General features: G+C 31.3%; 1 protein-coding gene across 9 annotated transcripts in view; it reads left to right on the plus strand.

Moving 5' to 3' along the window:
* The window catches only part of NLGN1 (neuroligin 1), a 1,061,800-nt gene that overhangs the window by 541,387 nt on the left and 503,724 nt on the right, over nt 1-16,689 (plus strand). For all 9 annotated transcript variants that reach the window (XM_074298209.1, XM_074298218.1, XM_074298208.1 and 6 more), the window contains one exon: nt 1,256-1,408. In XM_074298209.1, the coding sequence (XP_074154310.1) occupies nt 1,256-1,408 (153 nt within the window). The remainder of the gene's footprint in view (nt 1-1,255; nt 1,409-16,689) is intronic.

Raw genomic sequence — 16,689 nt, forward strand, 5'->3', positions numbered from 1 at the left:
TGATTTTCTCACCTGAAGATAAAAAAAAAAAAAAAAAAAAAAAAAAAAAAAAAAAAAAAAAAAAAAAACCACTTTGGACTCAATGGTCTTTCAAATTCCTGCCCAGTTTACATCTATGAAATCCTTGGACTCTTGAAATCCATGAATTTTTTTGTTACCTCGTAAATCTCTTCATGTTTTCCATGGAAATAATTTCTCATCATATTTTCGATAATGCATTTGAAGGCTGGCACAAAAGTGAGAGCATTGCCATCTCAATTTGTTTATGAGATGTAAGAGTAGGACACTTTAATATCAATCTAATTTTCAGTAATGTTTTCTTAGACCATGCCCTGCCTGGCCCCGGGTTCGGCATCTATACAAAGAGTGTAATAGAATAAGTCTCTCTGATCATTCACATCTGACAGGAATAAAATATAATTGAGTTAGGTTTCTTCTCTGATGGAGCAGGGAGGGAGCAGTTCGACAACCAAGTTCACTAAAAGTATAATTTAAATCACTCATTATTAAATGATCACACATACTCAAGTCCTGTGAGCTCATGACTTTGCTGCCTTGAGCACTTAAATGTAATTCACTCGTTTGACACTTAGTAGTTATCTTAAGGAGTGAAATTAACCTGTTGCAACTTACCAGAGACTTGCTTAATTACCTGTGTTCATCAGTAAATTTTGAGACAAAGACAATTTGACAGAATCCCATTGATGTCATGAATAGAATTTCATGACACATAAGGGAATGGAGGAAGGCTATTTTTTTTTAAATTTACGGGAATTTAAATTCCCTTCCTTCCATTAACTGTGATTACACTGTCATGCTCTGTTGATACTGAAGCATATGTGTATACGCATCAGTATAACCATATGGACGTTTGCATACATACACATTTTATTATATACATAGAAATGCTATATCCCCCCAAAATAACAATCCTAAGGAGATCTCTAAGCATATTTTCCTTTGGCATTCAATAATACAATCTCAGAAGACACCTACTTTAAAATGACTAACTCTGAACACAAGATTAATAGTTTTACATAGCCATGAAGTTTGATTTTCTGCTGCGTTAAAAAGTGTCCATAGTGGTACAGCACTGTGGTGTGAATAGCATGTTTAAAAAAGTCTTGTTTGAGAAACACTAACAAAAGCAGCAACCTAGAAATATTTTAATATCAGATCTTCAACCGTGGAAAATGTGTTATGTGCTTTGCTATCCATTTGGGGGATAAGAACATCTGTAAATTATTTTTTTCAGATATTCGGGACAGTGGGGGCCCCAAACCTGTGATGGTGTACATTCATGGTGGCTCCTACATGGAAGGCACAGGGAATTTATATGACGGCAGTGTCCTGGCAAGTTATGGGAATGTGATAGTCATCACAGTCAACTATCGGCTGGGGGTACTTGGTAAGAAGTGTTTTTAATCCCATTCATCCAAGAAATGTGTGATGATAATACCTTTCTATTCTGATGGTTATATGTTTTGTTTTGGGTTGTTGTGTTTTTTTTTTGTTTTTTTTTTTTTTTTTTTTAACATAAAGATTGGTTTTCTCCTTTGGGCAGAGGTGGGGAAGGAGGACACCTCTTTTCCTGTTGCTATAGAAATGTCTCATGATTTGCCAAAGACCAAATGGAATTGTTTCAGAAATAAAGATGGAAGCAAGTGAATTAATCAGATTGTTCGGGAATGTTGGTCCTATGGTGTGAAGTCAACATGGCAGAGTACACTGAAGAATAATTACACAGTCTCTGAGATTTTTGTTTTCTTATAAATGGATAGAGTAGTCTGAGGTTTGCAATGAATTTGAATTGTCTTAAGGAATTTGGATGCTAGTTATTGCCTATTGTGGGAAAAAGTTGGTGTTGGATGTTTGTTTCCAGTTTTATTTTTCTCAATAAGAAATATGAATTATGATGTTGAATTGTTCTTTTGGTATAAACTTGAGTTAAGGAAATATACATTGGCTTCATTGCAAAAAGAAAATCAGTTTAATTTATTTATTCGTGGCATGTCTCAAACTCATCAAATATTAAAAAGGCAAAAGGAATAGTCCCTGATTTTGAGGATTTTACATGCATAAAAAGTTTTGATATATTTGTAGATGAGTGTGGTCAGAGTTGCTATTAAATTTCCTTGAAAGATAAACTTACGTTACTTACTTCTGTGGACTTATTGATATATTCTGATAGTCTTATCAAATAAATTAAGTGATGTTTTGAAATGCCTTCGTGTTAATAATCTACCTATAAATAGAGCTTATCTCTGAATTTTTTTCTTTTTCGTGTGAATATTTTTCATTGGTCATGCATACTTCATGATGCCTAAAATAATATTATTTTAACTGTAATAATATCAATTTTGGGAGAAAATTTGGGAATATAAATTTTTGTTATAGAAGGACTTAATTTGGGTATCAAAGTATCCCAGTCCTCTATGGTAATGCATTTGATGAAAAGTTTACTAAGTTTTTCCCCTTGAGACTCATCCTTAGTTATCATTTTTTGTGCTTTGTTTGTAATGCTTTTTGACTTTGTTTGATAATGTTAGCTCTTATATTACCACCTAGTGCTTCTGTTTAATCATGATCCAGTGATTATACTCTATTTTTTTAGATAAATGAAAAAGAGAAAAATAAATTTCACACCTGCCATTTTGGGGAAGAAGGAAACATTAACTCTGTGCATAGTTAAATTGTGACACATTTATGCTATACCACATGTCAGATGTATTTTGAATCTCAAGCATAATATGTGTCTGAAATGTTTTAAAATATGATTATTTGTACATAAGTACTATCAAATCATGTATTGTCTGTTGTTTAATTTTTAAAATTTCAGTTCAATTGGGTCTACTTTGGACACACTTCACTACTAATGTTGTTTACATCCTCCCACAAAAAAAAAAAATTATAATAGGAAAGTAATTAGAGTTGACTTTAGTTTTTAGTAGTTGGCTTATGAATGAGGATATTAATTGTCTTGAGTATATTAATTTGTAAAAGATGCTGTGTTTGTCCTTTAGCATATATCGTGGTTTCAGTGTAGTTCTTGGATTCATTTGTATGTCTCAAATCAGATATATTAATGTGAGTGGGAAAAGGCTGGTCATTAATGTGTGTGTTGTGGTGTGTGTTTGTGTGTGTGAGTCTGAGTGTGTAGTTGCTCTAGTGTTTTCTAAGGCATAGAAATTGTTTTTAGGATTCACTCATTTTTCGGCTTTTGAACTATTATTTCCTTAATTATTTATTTTTGTCCAGTCACCATATTTTCCTAAGGTAAGCATTTCTAATTTATTTAAAATGTAGTACCCACCTTTCTTATTCTTGATTTGCTTATTTCTACTGAGGATCTAAAGCAGGCCTGGGTGGGTATTGGTTTTTTATATCTTTAAAAAACACTATTTTGAATTGTTACAGCTGAGTTCAAGAAGCATAACCATAATGGAACAGTTACTTGATTTATAGGATGCCAAATGATATATTTGAGTAATATATTTTTGATTATTTTTTCACTCATTTTATCCCATTTCTATTTTCTGTGTGTTCATTAGAGAATTGTGTCTTTGGTTTTAGCCTTTCAATTTTATTATAAAAACATAGCCCCTGGCATCATGACAGAATACAGAATCTGAAACTCTTTTGATAATATATTTCTTATGATGTATTCCTTAGAAATTTAGTGTCCAAGGACAGAAATTCCACTTACCTTCTTCTCAAAAGCTCTTTTTTCCCTACGAAGACAGAGTTTTCATAATTTTTGTCATAAATATACTTATTTATCTAAGACTATGATAACATCAGGAGCAAATGTCTCTGTGTATTATACTGGCTTTTATATGAGTATATAACTGTGTCACTGACTACAGGCAAAGTTTACACTGATATAAAAGTCTGGAAATCCTTTATAAAATGTATGCATTAGCCTTATGTTTTCAAGACCATTTGAACAACCTTTTCTCAGTTATTTCAAAAGAAATAGTTTTAAAGCTATAATACATTTGGTAGATTTCCACTTGGTTGTTATAATATATAAGTTGTTTCCCAATCAATATGTTACATCTTTAAGGATTTCTAAATTTGCTGCATATTTATTAGCAGGTTGGATATTCCATGTACAGATGAAAATAAATAGAAAAATATTTTGGTTTAAGGCTACAAACATTGGGAAATAATATATTTGAATAGAATCCCATTGAGAAAATATAATTTCCTCAGGACATATGGACATAGATTAGATCAAGGATGTACCACTGCCATAAGGTTGTACGAGTAGATAAGGTTGGATGAATAATAATATTGGGATGGGAGACAAATTAAATTAAGGCTTGCAAACTATAATAGAGGCACATCTGGAGAAGAATGGAGAGATGGGAATGAATCTATTATTGTAATATAGAATCCAAAATGATAAAATAGTTCAAAGTAGTGGTACAGTTGGTGGATTTTTAAGAGAAATTTCGAGCAAATAAAATCAAGTCTTCAACACTAATATTGTATTTTAAGGCAGCTTCTTAAAAGGAAAAAAAAAATAATAGCTGGTGTCTTCCTCATACATTTATTAAAAGAAAATATTTATTTTCAATGATAAAGTTTAGATCAGAATAATTATTAAGCTAACCAAGGCATTCATCAAGAACTTTGTGTTGAAATGTTTTACTGGTCTTCAATAATGTAAATAAACATACATCAAAGTATGTCATACATACATTTATACATATATGCGTGAGTAAATGAGTGTGTGTGTGTGTGTGTGTGTGTGTGTGTGTGTGTGTGTGTGTGTATCACGCAGGAAACTCTTGCCCTCATTTGTTTACCAGTCACTTTCATGGATATGGTTTTTTTCCAAGATACCCCCAAACCTTTATTTTTGATCTTTGTATTCTTTGTGTATTTCTTTTCATGCTTATCTCTATTCTCTATTGTTTAAAAAAAAAAATTAACAAGCCATACACTTCGGTATCCTGGATGAAAGCTGGTTTCAGAATCAGGAAAATCCAGGCTCAAGTCACGCTTTTATCTTACATTGGCTGTGTGTTGCTCACCAAATTACTTAATATGTTAGTAGCAAAGTCCTGAATTAGTAGAGGAAGTTCCCTCCCAAGGGAGTATATTTACCATTCAGTTCTTTCAATCCTGTCTGATTCTCCTTTACCTCATTTGGGGATTTCTTGGTGAATGACTTCACACTGAAGTCATTTGCCATTTTCTTCTCTAGCTCATTTTATAAATGAGGAAACTGAGGCAAATAGGGTTAAGTGGCCTACCTATGGCCACACACAGACACTAAGTATCTGAGACCATAAGTGAACTAGGGTCCTCCTATCTCCAGGCTAAGTGATATGGATACTGTATCACCTAGTCTCCCTAGAAACCACATTCCCAGGCCCTACTTTACCTCTTTTAATAATAAAATATTTTGAAAATATTAGAAGTATTATTGGGATGTCTATAGTATGGAAAAAAGGAAAAACAACCTCTAAACATTTGGAAGTAAATGTTAACTATCTTTAATTGTTATTCTTTTGTGGGTAGATGCAAGATAAAAAAAAAAAAAGTTTTCTTTGAAAGAAGTGTTACATTAATATCATTCTTCAAACCAGATTAATTAAAAAAAACCAAATTTGTTGTAAATTAGATAATATGTTTGATGTTATGTGTGCTAATGAACAGCTAATGTCTATTTATTTTGTTCAAATGTTCTTACATAGATTTTTGAGAAAATCACATCTTTTTGATTCATTGGCACATTTGAAAAAGCACTATTAAATGTTTCTTCTCAAAATATTTATGCTATTATTTTCACTTAGGCAATGATGTCATAGTAGGAAATAATACTCAGTTCTCAAGTTTGAGTACTAAGATTTCTCATTTATTTTATTTTCCAAGAACTAAATGCATTAAAACAAAAATTTGTAATGTGACATTTTTTAATGGAAAAACTGAAAAGATTACAATAAATGTGCATTTACTCTACCAGAAAAAAGGCAAAGAAGGTCACTGATACATTTTATTCTATCTGTAACCTTCCATTTTAATATGATCTTGTTTTCTTAGAAAAAAACAAATTTCTTATAATTAATAATATAATAATGAGGAATAGTAATAATAATCACAGTATTGCAAAGTCTAAGTACTTCATTCTGGCTAACCTAATGAGTAATGTTGTAGATACATATAGCATGGTTTAGTTGGAAAGACAAGTAAACACAATTGAAACAATAACCAATCAATTAATAAATACTTATTGAACAATGATGTGTTCCACATTCTGTCCTTGGTGTTGAGATAGAAGGAAAAAAGATAAATGAAGTCTTTACTTTTAATAAGCTCATAATTTATCAGCTTCTCATGAATGGAGATATTTTTATTTATTGCCCTTGCATCCCTAGTACATAACATTGGACCTGGCAAAACATAGTTACTTAACGGATGCTTTTTTACTGTTTGGTTAATTTTTTTCATTTAATAACATTTTATTTTTTAATTACATATAAAGATAATTTTCAACATCACGTTTGTAAGATTTTGAGTTCCAATTTTTTCCTTCCCTCCACCCTCCCCAAAGCTGCAAGCAATCTAATATAGGCTGTATATGTACAATCATTTTAAATATATTCCCATATTAGTGATGTATTACCTTCTATTCATTGTGATATATTCATGTCAATATATTCGAAACCTGTACTTTTACTCAGTTTGAGAGTTCTTTCCACTAAGTAGTCTACAATATTGTATTAGGTTACTGTATTTCAAGGCAATCAGAGTTAATTAACTTATCAATTATTTGTTAATAATTAATTAGTCAAAATTAGCCCCAATATCCTGGGTTATAACAGTTGTAAAACTTTCATTGCTAAATATTTCAGTGAGTCAGAGAAAAAACCCAACAGTTCATACTTACAGTTCATTATAAAAATTGTCTTTAAATTCTGGTTATGATTCATGAAAATCTTTTCCAAATAAACAGTAAGAAATTTTTTCACTCTGAACATATCCATTTAGATCTCCTATTTCTCATTTATAAACATCTCAAATAATTCTTTGAGATTTGAGATGGACCCTTTGATAAGTCCAGTCTAGGAAGGAAGCCAAGTCTTTTCCTATCACATGTGTTAACTCTCTTTGAAAAAGAAAAGAAAGAGGCATCTTTATTGCACCATTGCCTTTTAGAATGTACATAACATACGCCAACAGAAATATGTCAATAAAAGGGATTCCTGTGAGCATATTACCGTAATTAGAAGCAATTTTCCCTGCTGAGAAAGGAGATGTAGTGATTCTTAAATTCTTTAATTATATGAGAGTTATTTCAATTCTTACACACTGAGTATGATAATCAGTTTTAAGAAGTGTGTACAGTTCCTTGTTAACATATAAGCAAGACATGGGTTTCATTAAGTGATACTTTACCCAAGGATATCACTGTTTTTATCTCTTCTAAGTTGAAAGTGATTTATATATTCTCTTAAAATGGCTAAAGCAAGAAGTTAGCTTCTCCCTGTATTCATTCATTCCTTGGGTATATGGTCCTATCTCTAATGTTATCAATACATTAAAAGATTGATATTGAATGGTGATTGAACATGGAGTAGTAGCTAGAAGGCTGAACTTATTATCTGAAACTGGAACATAACTTCCTAGCTATGTGAATTTGGACAAGTCACCCTACTTTATGACCAGTTAGGTTGTAAAACAGATAATCATAGCACCTTCCTCATAGGGTTGTTGTATTGTACAGATATGGTATGAAATATGTGAACTTCAAAATGCTTTAGGCACATCATGGGATCACAAATGTCGATCTAAAATAGCATTTCATGTTTCTCTCATCCAATCTGCACATTTTACCAAGGAGTAAACTAAAACAGAATTGAGGTGATTTGTTTAAGGCTCAAAGAGCAAAGAGTAGACTCAGGAAGTCTAACTAGATTCTCCATTTCTAAGTCCCATATTCTTTCTACATTATCATGCTTAAAATTCTAATGTGTATAAACATACTATGGGAAAATGCTAATTTGGCAAAGTTCAATAAACATCCTCAATAATAATTTTCTTCTTTCTTTTTGGGCCTGGAACAGTTATTTTAATCATATTGGGAAGTCCCATGAAATAAACTTCTACATTTAGCAAAATACAAACTTGGTTGAAGTATTTTGAAAAAATCCTATTTAATATAGATAGATAGATAGATAGATAGATAGATAGATAGATAGATAGATAGATAGATGTGTGTGTGATTATTAGATATACTTTAGTGAAAAATGCTGAAAATATTTATGAAATGATTATGCTAAAAGTGACTTGGAACTTCTGTTTATTACTGTTGCCTAATCCCTGGAAGGCCAGCCTTCATATCCTTCTATAAAGCTTCAAAACTTCAGGAACGAACTCAGTTGTCTATACAGATTATTCTGGTTTATTCCAACTCTAATCATTTGTGAAAATTTTCTTTTTGTTGCCTAACTTCTCAGAAAAAATGCAATCCAGTGCATTCTGTGGGTTATAAACTATTCATCATTCATGTATATATATATATATATATATATATATATATATATATATATATATATATATATATATATATATATATATATATGTATATATATATATATTTTTTTTTTTTCCTTAGCCTACCTTTGTCTGTCTCTCATAAGAGTTTTACCACCCAGCTTAGATCTTTAGTGAGCCTAAGGTCCCTTCGTCAAAGTAATCCTGCATTTTGCTGACCCAAAAGGATGATAATTATGATCATGTATAGAATAGAAATACATTTGCTGTTTTCTAGCTAGACAACTGTGTGTTTGTATGTGTGCCTTTTTAAAGTACCAATTTATGTATGTGTTATGTTCAGCATTAGAATGCAAACTTTGAGAGGTCAGTAGTACTTCTTCCCCCTTTTCTTTGGATGTTTTATACTTATCCCAATGCTTTCCTTATAACCAATATTATTTTAAATACTTGTTAAGTGATGATTAACTGTTTGTGTGTATAAATTTGTGTATAAATGGTAGTGGATATTACTATAAAATTGATTATTGTACTACATGAGGGATTCTTGTCTTCTCTTTGTGTTTCATAGACTATTTTGCTAATCTGCTAAAGCCCTTCTTAGAACAGTGTTTTTACATTCATAAACTAAAATACAAAGGAAATAAATTTCAAATAAATAAAATGAAATACAAAGAAATAAAATAGGAAATAAAATTCAAAGGAAAAAGATTACATTGAAACAGTTATAAAATCAGTTTTAAAAAGTTTATAGACTCTGAATTAAAAAATTATTAGACAAAAATTCCAATATCTTTCAAGGGACAAACCTCTGTTTCTGTGGTTGTATGGTACTGCAAGAAAATGCCAACTCTGTATTGCTGGAGAGAGGGATGACCAGATTACTCTTTCTCCCATTTGGAGTTCTAAGTGAAACAGATGTCAAACGTTATCTCAGGATATTGTCCTTTTATACCCAGATAAAGTGATGTTTTTGTAGACTTTATTTAAAATTTTAAAAGAAATAAAATTAAAGATCTGATCTGGAAAACCAATTTTTTTACATTTTTATTAATTTTATAATTATAACTTTTTTGGCACTACATATACATGGGTAATTTTTTACAACATTATCCCTTGCACTCACTTCTATTCTGAATTTTCCCTTCCTTCCCTCCACCCCCCTCTCCTAGATGGCAAGCAGTCCCACACATGTTAAATATGGAAAACCAAAATTTGTATTGTTTTCTGAAAAGCATTTTATTGTGATCTTCTATTTTCTTCTCCCTTTAGTTTTTTTATGTATTGGTTGAAACTCAATTTCTTCCAAGAAATGAAATTTAAATATTGGCATTCCTCTTTGGTGCTAGTTGTATAAGTCATGTTAGATTTAAAAAAGAACTCAAAGGGATGTATGTTAATAGACAATTGAATGTGTCCATACAATGATAATAACTTTACATCATTGATACAGAACAGACAAAATCAAATACTATCTTTTGGATTTAAATGATGCATCAAGACTCTATAAAAATTATTTATAATCAAACATCTTTTATAGGAAATAGGAAATATAGTATAGTAAATTGAATGCCAACTTGGGCCTCAGAAAAACGGGTTAAAGTTCCACCTAGAGAGTAACTCTGGCCAAACTCCTTAATCCTTTCATGTTCCATACCACTATCAGAATAAAGTCGACAGATCAGTTGCCAATTTGTACTCATGGAGGAAGTGTCTAAATCAGGGTGAAATCATTTTTCTGAGAGTAAGAAATAGCAGACAATGAAAGTTGATTCTTTGTAGTTGAAGCTATGCCATGTCTTGGCTAATGATAGCAGCTTTTTTTCCTTCTAAAGCAAGATGATAGTTTGGATACCAAGATTTAATATTAATATTCTCTTGTTGTGAATATAAAATACCAAATCAATATTCATTTATTTTATTCCAAGTAATTTATTTTATAATAGGATCAGAGATTTAGAACCAGAAAAGAGCTTAGAAGAGAAATTGTCAATGAGATGATTCAAGGCAATTCCAACAGACTTGTGATGTAAAGAGCCATCTGCATCCAGAGAGAGGATTATGAACACTGAATGGGGAGCACAACATAGTATTTATACCTTTGTTGTTGTTGTTTGTTTGTTTACTTGTTTTTTTTTCTCTCATGTTTCCCCTTTTGATCTTAATTTTCTTGCCCAGCATGATAAATGTCTAAATGTGATTTAGAAGAATTGCCCATGTTTAATCTTATAGTAGATTACTTACCATTTAGGGGAGGAGCAAAGGAGAGAAAATAATAGAGGGAGGGAAAAATTTGGAATACAAGGTTTTGCAAGGATAAATATTGAAAACTATCCTCATATGTTTTGAAAAATAAAAAGCTATTATTTTTTTTAAAGAATAGAGGTTATCCAACCTCTTCTTTTTTTTAACATATAGACATCGAATGCCATAGTGTCAAGTGGATTGTCTAAGATCATACACATAATAGATTGGGAGTACAACACAGTATGTTTAGTAGAAATGCATTCTCTCCAAGATACTGTGATTAACTAGGGATAAATGCACATAATATGTAAATATAGTTATCTAATCTGCATGTTATTATCATTCATATAGACACGTGATTTTATTTATTTAGGGGCTTCCCACAATGTTTAAAGTCTTTCCAACAATGCAGAATAGAAACTTTATCTCCTCAGTTTTCTGAGGGCATTGGGAAATAATTAAGACAGTCACACAGCTGGTTGGTTTAAGAGACAAAACTTGAATGTAATTTCAATTATTTTGGGACGCTATCCATTATATTATATGTCTCTCACAAATATAACTGCCTAAATCTATACAGAACATGTGGTATATTGGATTAAAACTTTGATCAGTCATAGAAAGAGTTAAATTTAAAACCTGTGTGCACTTAGAAAAGTCACTTAACCATTTATGTGTCATGGCCACTCACTAATACCTTAAATTAGAAAAAAGGTATTAACCTTCCTTGATTAAGAGAGTTTCCTAATCCAGGAATTCAATATATCAGTGAAATCACAAATTTAATCCCTATGAATATAAATGTAGCTATTGTATATGCATATATATATGTTACATTTTTAAAAAACTAAAAAAATATATTCAAAATGAACAGCTTTTGACAGTTATATTAACTGATTTCATGTTTACCATTAAATAGCACTTAGAAAAATTGAGTTTTTTGGAAAGCATATACTTTGTATGTATATCTTGGGTTTTATATCACCAAATAACACTGTTGTCCTTGGGGACAGCTAGAGATTCCCTCCCTCAGGTGTCTACAGAAAAAACTTATTTTCCATAAAACCTGTCAGTCTTAAAAAAATTAGTTCCCCAGACTTTTATATACCCTAAGTTTATCCAGAACAGTATACTCAAGGAGCATTTACAAAAATTCACATGTTACTAGATAGGATAGAAAAGTTTACTAATGATTAACTTTGACCTTGATTCATTTCTTCTAGGTATGCAGTGATTATTTTTTAATATGTCAATCTATGGTGCTGCATTAAATGAGAACTAGAAAAAACTTTAAAACCTATAAAGGATTAAAAAGTTAATATAACTTGTAAGGGGTCATATTCATAGTATTATATCTGTGGATTGATAGGTGGTAGATAAATTGATGATAGATGATAATTTGATTTATGATTGATAGACATATGATAGATAGATAGATAGGTAAATCTTTATCGTGTGTTTGCCTTTAAAGGAAAACTCAACCCATGCATAATAATGATGTTTTTGTTCTTCTGGTTAATGCCTCAAAAAGGCAAACCACAAATTAATATTACTGGCATTTTATTTCTTTTTCAGCTTTGTAATTTCTAAATAGTTGGTTATTTGTGGGCAAAGGCCCATAATTGCTTGTGTTTTATTTTTCTAATTTTAAACTTTCTTTCCATCCTTTGCCTGTTTTAGAATCATCTTTGCTGTCATTCATAGTGCACTTTGGATTGCTTGAATCCTCACCTTGGTGGGTTCCATGTTTTAGACTCTTACAACAGCAATAACAACTACAAGAAACAATATAAGCGTATGACATTTTAATTCCCAAGTGTTTTACACATGTTTAATCATTTGATTCTCATAACTACCCTGAAAGGAATTTGCTATAATCACCCCCATTTTACAAATAGGTAAACTAAGGTACAGAAATGTTAAATAATTAATCCATATTCATATAGCTAGTATATATGTGACATAAGATTCAAATTCATATCTTCTTGACTAGTTTTATAAATCAGTCTTCTGCATCATCGAGATGCTCTCAGATAGTGGTAAAAAAATAGAAACTAGGGATTTGTGTGGTTAAAAAAAAACCCTTATTTCCTCAGTCTCTTTTTGGGTACTTCAATATGAATCATATCCTCTATTGATAATCTCTAATGATTTGTACTAGGAGTGAGTGCCTTCCCTGGTAACCAGCCAAGAATAGTAATTTTTTATTGTAAGACTATTTTTATTAATTTTTCTTTATATATTTCCACAATTATCATGCTGTACAAGAAAAATCTGATTAAAAAGGGAAAAAATGAGAGAAAAAAAAGCAAGCAAACAACAACAAAATGGTGAAAATATTATGTTGTGATCCACATTGAGTGCCCCTAGACTCTCTCTGGATGCAGATGGCTGTCTCTCACAAGTCTATTGGAATCATCCTAACTTATCTCACTGTTGAAAAGAGCCATCTCTATCAGAGTTGATCATCACATGATCTTGTTCTTGCTATGTACAATGTTCTCTTAGCTATACTTCGCTTAGCATCAGTTCACGATTAAGTCTTTCTAGGCCATTCTGAAATCATCCTGCTAACAACAGTATTTAAGAGATCTTGCTTGAGCTATTCCATTTAAACTAGTTCAATGCTACCCAACTCTATCTCTCTATCCCCTGCCTCATCCAATCAGTAATATGAATGCTAGAGGAACTCCTCTTCCCAAATCTCATGACATTGAATTTTCATCAGAATTTGGATCAGAATATTTGTATTACACACAATGGGCTGGTGTGACAAATAGTCTATACACTCTAAAGTATGATTTAAATGTTAACTAGTATTATCAGTATGCACAAAAGAACAAATCTTCAGAATTCATTGGGAAGGACATAACATTTAAGCACCAACTGTAACTAGCCCAGGTAAAGTGATCAGAGAAATTTAGTGAATGTCGATAGCCTTTGCAATCCAAAGGAATAACTACTTTATTCTACAGCCCAAATGTTTTGTTTTGTTTTTTTCTTTTGAGTTTCCTGGACAATGAGAGGCCAAATAACTCATCCAATATGGAAGAGTGATATTAGATATAATAGGAAGTTAACAGTTGCTATATTTTCTTTGCCCTTACCTCACAACAATATGGAAGGGATACCTTCTTCAGATATCAATTTCATAGATGAGGAATCTAGAGAACAAAGTGACTGGCTCATAGTCCTATGGCAGTTTCCTCTCAGAGAGCATAATTGAATTCTTCCAGATTTCAATTTCTTTCCAGATATGAGATCTTCCAGATATCTGGGCTAGCACTCAAGTTACTTGTTTTTAGTTGTATTTTTTTAATCTAAAATTTTAATTTTATATGTATTCTCAATTTAAGCATAAAAATGATTATTCATGCACACATGTAGTGGTGAATTACAAAAGAGTATTCTTTATGAAATGGAATCACATTTTTGTTATTTTTTTTAATTTTTGCTTTCAAAAGTATTTAATGAATTATGCCTATTTTAAAACGATATTGCTTCTTTGTTTCCTTCTGAATTTCCTTCTGTTATCTTCTGTGAATTAAAAAAATATATATTTTTGCATCACTATTTCTAATTAAATTTTCCCCTTTTATTAGCCATCAATGACATTAGGTTCATGCAATGCTTGCTGCAGTCTACCCCCCATTCTTCTATGTTTATACACTTTCCATGTACCCAAGTGATACAAAACATTTTGTGCCATTGTTGTCTTCTTCCTCTTTATACTATTGTATATTCCTGTCATCATCTCTTTTCTTTTTCTTCTTCAAATCTTTAGCCCAGAACTAACTTAACTCTAAGGTATCAATATGTGAAAAAAATTTTGGTATATTTGTAGCATTTTTTTTTCTTTGATAGGGTTTCTTTCTAAAGATTATAAGAGGATTGTTTTTCTTCACTTTACCCCTTGGTTCTGGGCAGTTTTCATTCCTGATTTCTTAAAATAATGTCCAGTCTTTTAAAAATCATAATCCCCTAAATGTAAGAATAATATCATAAATCTTAAATTAATCCTTTTTGTTTGTTTTCTGTTTTTCTATCTGGGGGGGGGGCATTTTACTTTTATTTTGATATTTTTTCCCATCTTAGGGAGACATTGATTTCTTTCTGGTCTATTCAAGGCCTCAAAAAGTCCAATATTTGGTAAAATTTTCCACTTTCTTTTTAACATATTTTTCTTTAATTTCATCTAAAGCCTTTATTTCATTTTTTTTATTTCTCTCACATTTTGTCTGATTTTTATGTAGCATTTGTAGAAAAATACATTTTCCCTTCTAAGTTTCGGCTTGAAGCTGTAAACTTTGTTTAAAAAAAAACAAAAAACTTTCTAAAATAATGTGTACATCATTTTTTTTATCTTTAAATTTATATATACTTTAAGTACTCACTGTCTTCATTTGTTTGCTGGTTTTTCCTGTTTTAGTTTTTGAATGGGGGCTTTATTCCAAGAAAATGACTTAGCTCTGCTGGGCTTTTAGTTGGAGTAGGTGACCCTGTTTAATATTGTCCTTGGTCACCCAAGTTCCTTCGCTGATTTCTGCTTCCTGGAATTAAACTTCCCTTGATCTTAAAAGTTTAAAAAAGTTGTATCTCTAGAGCCCTCTGTGTGTCTTTGAATAGAATCCTAGGGACCACAGAACCCCTGAAGTCTGTTGAATATCCAGGATCTTGGTCTGGATCTTTCAATACTGTTAAGGCCTGCACCTTACAGTATCTAGGTTCCAATTTTTGATTCCGCCCTAAAGTTTTGGGCTTTTTGTACAGGAGGTCTACATAATGCTTCCTGTGGACACAGAGAACTGAAAGCAACTAATACATATCTTCATTGCTTTCTGATCCTTCTAAGAACTGCAGTTTTATTAGTCTTACCCATTTTCCTTCCCTTTTGTTCCCTTTGCCCATGGAATTCAAGTTGGTTTTGGGTTCATTCTTGGAAAAAAAATCACTCACCATAGTTTCTCATTAGATTTCTTGATTATTATTTGGTCTGATGTGATTATCAAGTTTTTTTTTTCCTATTATAGGTATATGGAAGCTTTGTGGGACCTTCCACTATTACACAGCTGTATTGGTCAGAATTGATTCACTCTTTAAATACTTTCTTCTTTTTCTTATGAATAATATACTTTCAAAAAGCCTTTCAAACTTCCTTAAAAAAAAGGTTAAAGTTGAATATCCTGTCAAATAGACAAAGGATTGGTGGGCTAGAATTTATAAAGGATGGTTTCAAATATCATAACTACTTATTGGTAATGTGATCATTGGCATAGAAATCACTCAGCAATAAGATTAAAAATCACCTCAACTATCTTCTTCAAAGGTTAGTGGGAGGATTCAAATAAAGCACTTTGCTGACCAAAGTCAGATATTTTGTTTGGGGCCTTTGTCATTCTTTGATGTTAAAATCATATTCTTTGTAGAAAAGATGAGGATGGGGAAAGGGAAGGAATCAAGTACTGTAAATAAGCATTTATTAGCTTCTAATAGGTTTCAAGTACTGTGCTGATGAAAGAACTTAAATAGAAAAAATCTTGTTCTCCAGGAGCTCATAATCTAATGAAATAAAGAAAGGAATATGGTAGTAAATATCTAACAACTATTTCTGCATAAACACATAGACACACATACATAAGAAACACTTTTAAATTAAAAATATTGAAAATATGTTCTCTGTAACTTCATTCTGAACAACTAATAAAATTAGGCATCAGTCCATGATTAGTGGTATTTGTTCATTCCTATGGTATTGATACTCTCACTGAAAATTAATTCATAGACAAGGGGACTCCAAAAAAGCCCTCAATAGAGGGGATGCAACCAAAATGCAAAGTTAGGCTCTCAGAATTAGGCTTTTATGAAATTCATCCACAATATGACCTGACTTGTAAATCCTTGGACATGTTTCTTTTGTGAGCGTGTCTTCAGGAA

The sequence above is a fragment of the Sminthopsis crassicaudata genome, chromosome 3 (genome assembly GCF_048593235.1).
Source record: "Sminthopsis crassicaudata isolate SCR6 chromosome 3, ASM4859323v1, whole genome shotgun sequence".
NCBI classification, from domain to species: domain Eukaryota; kingdom Metazoa; phylum Chordata; class Mammalia; order Dasyuromorphia; family Dasyuridae; genus Sminthopsis; species Sminthopsis crassicaudata.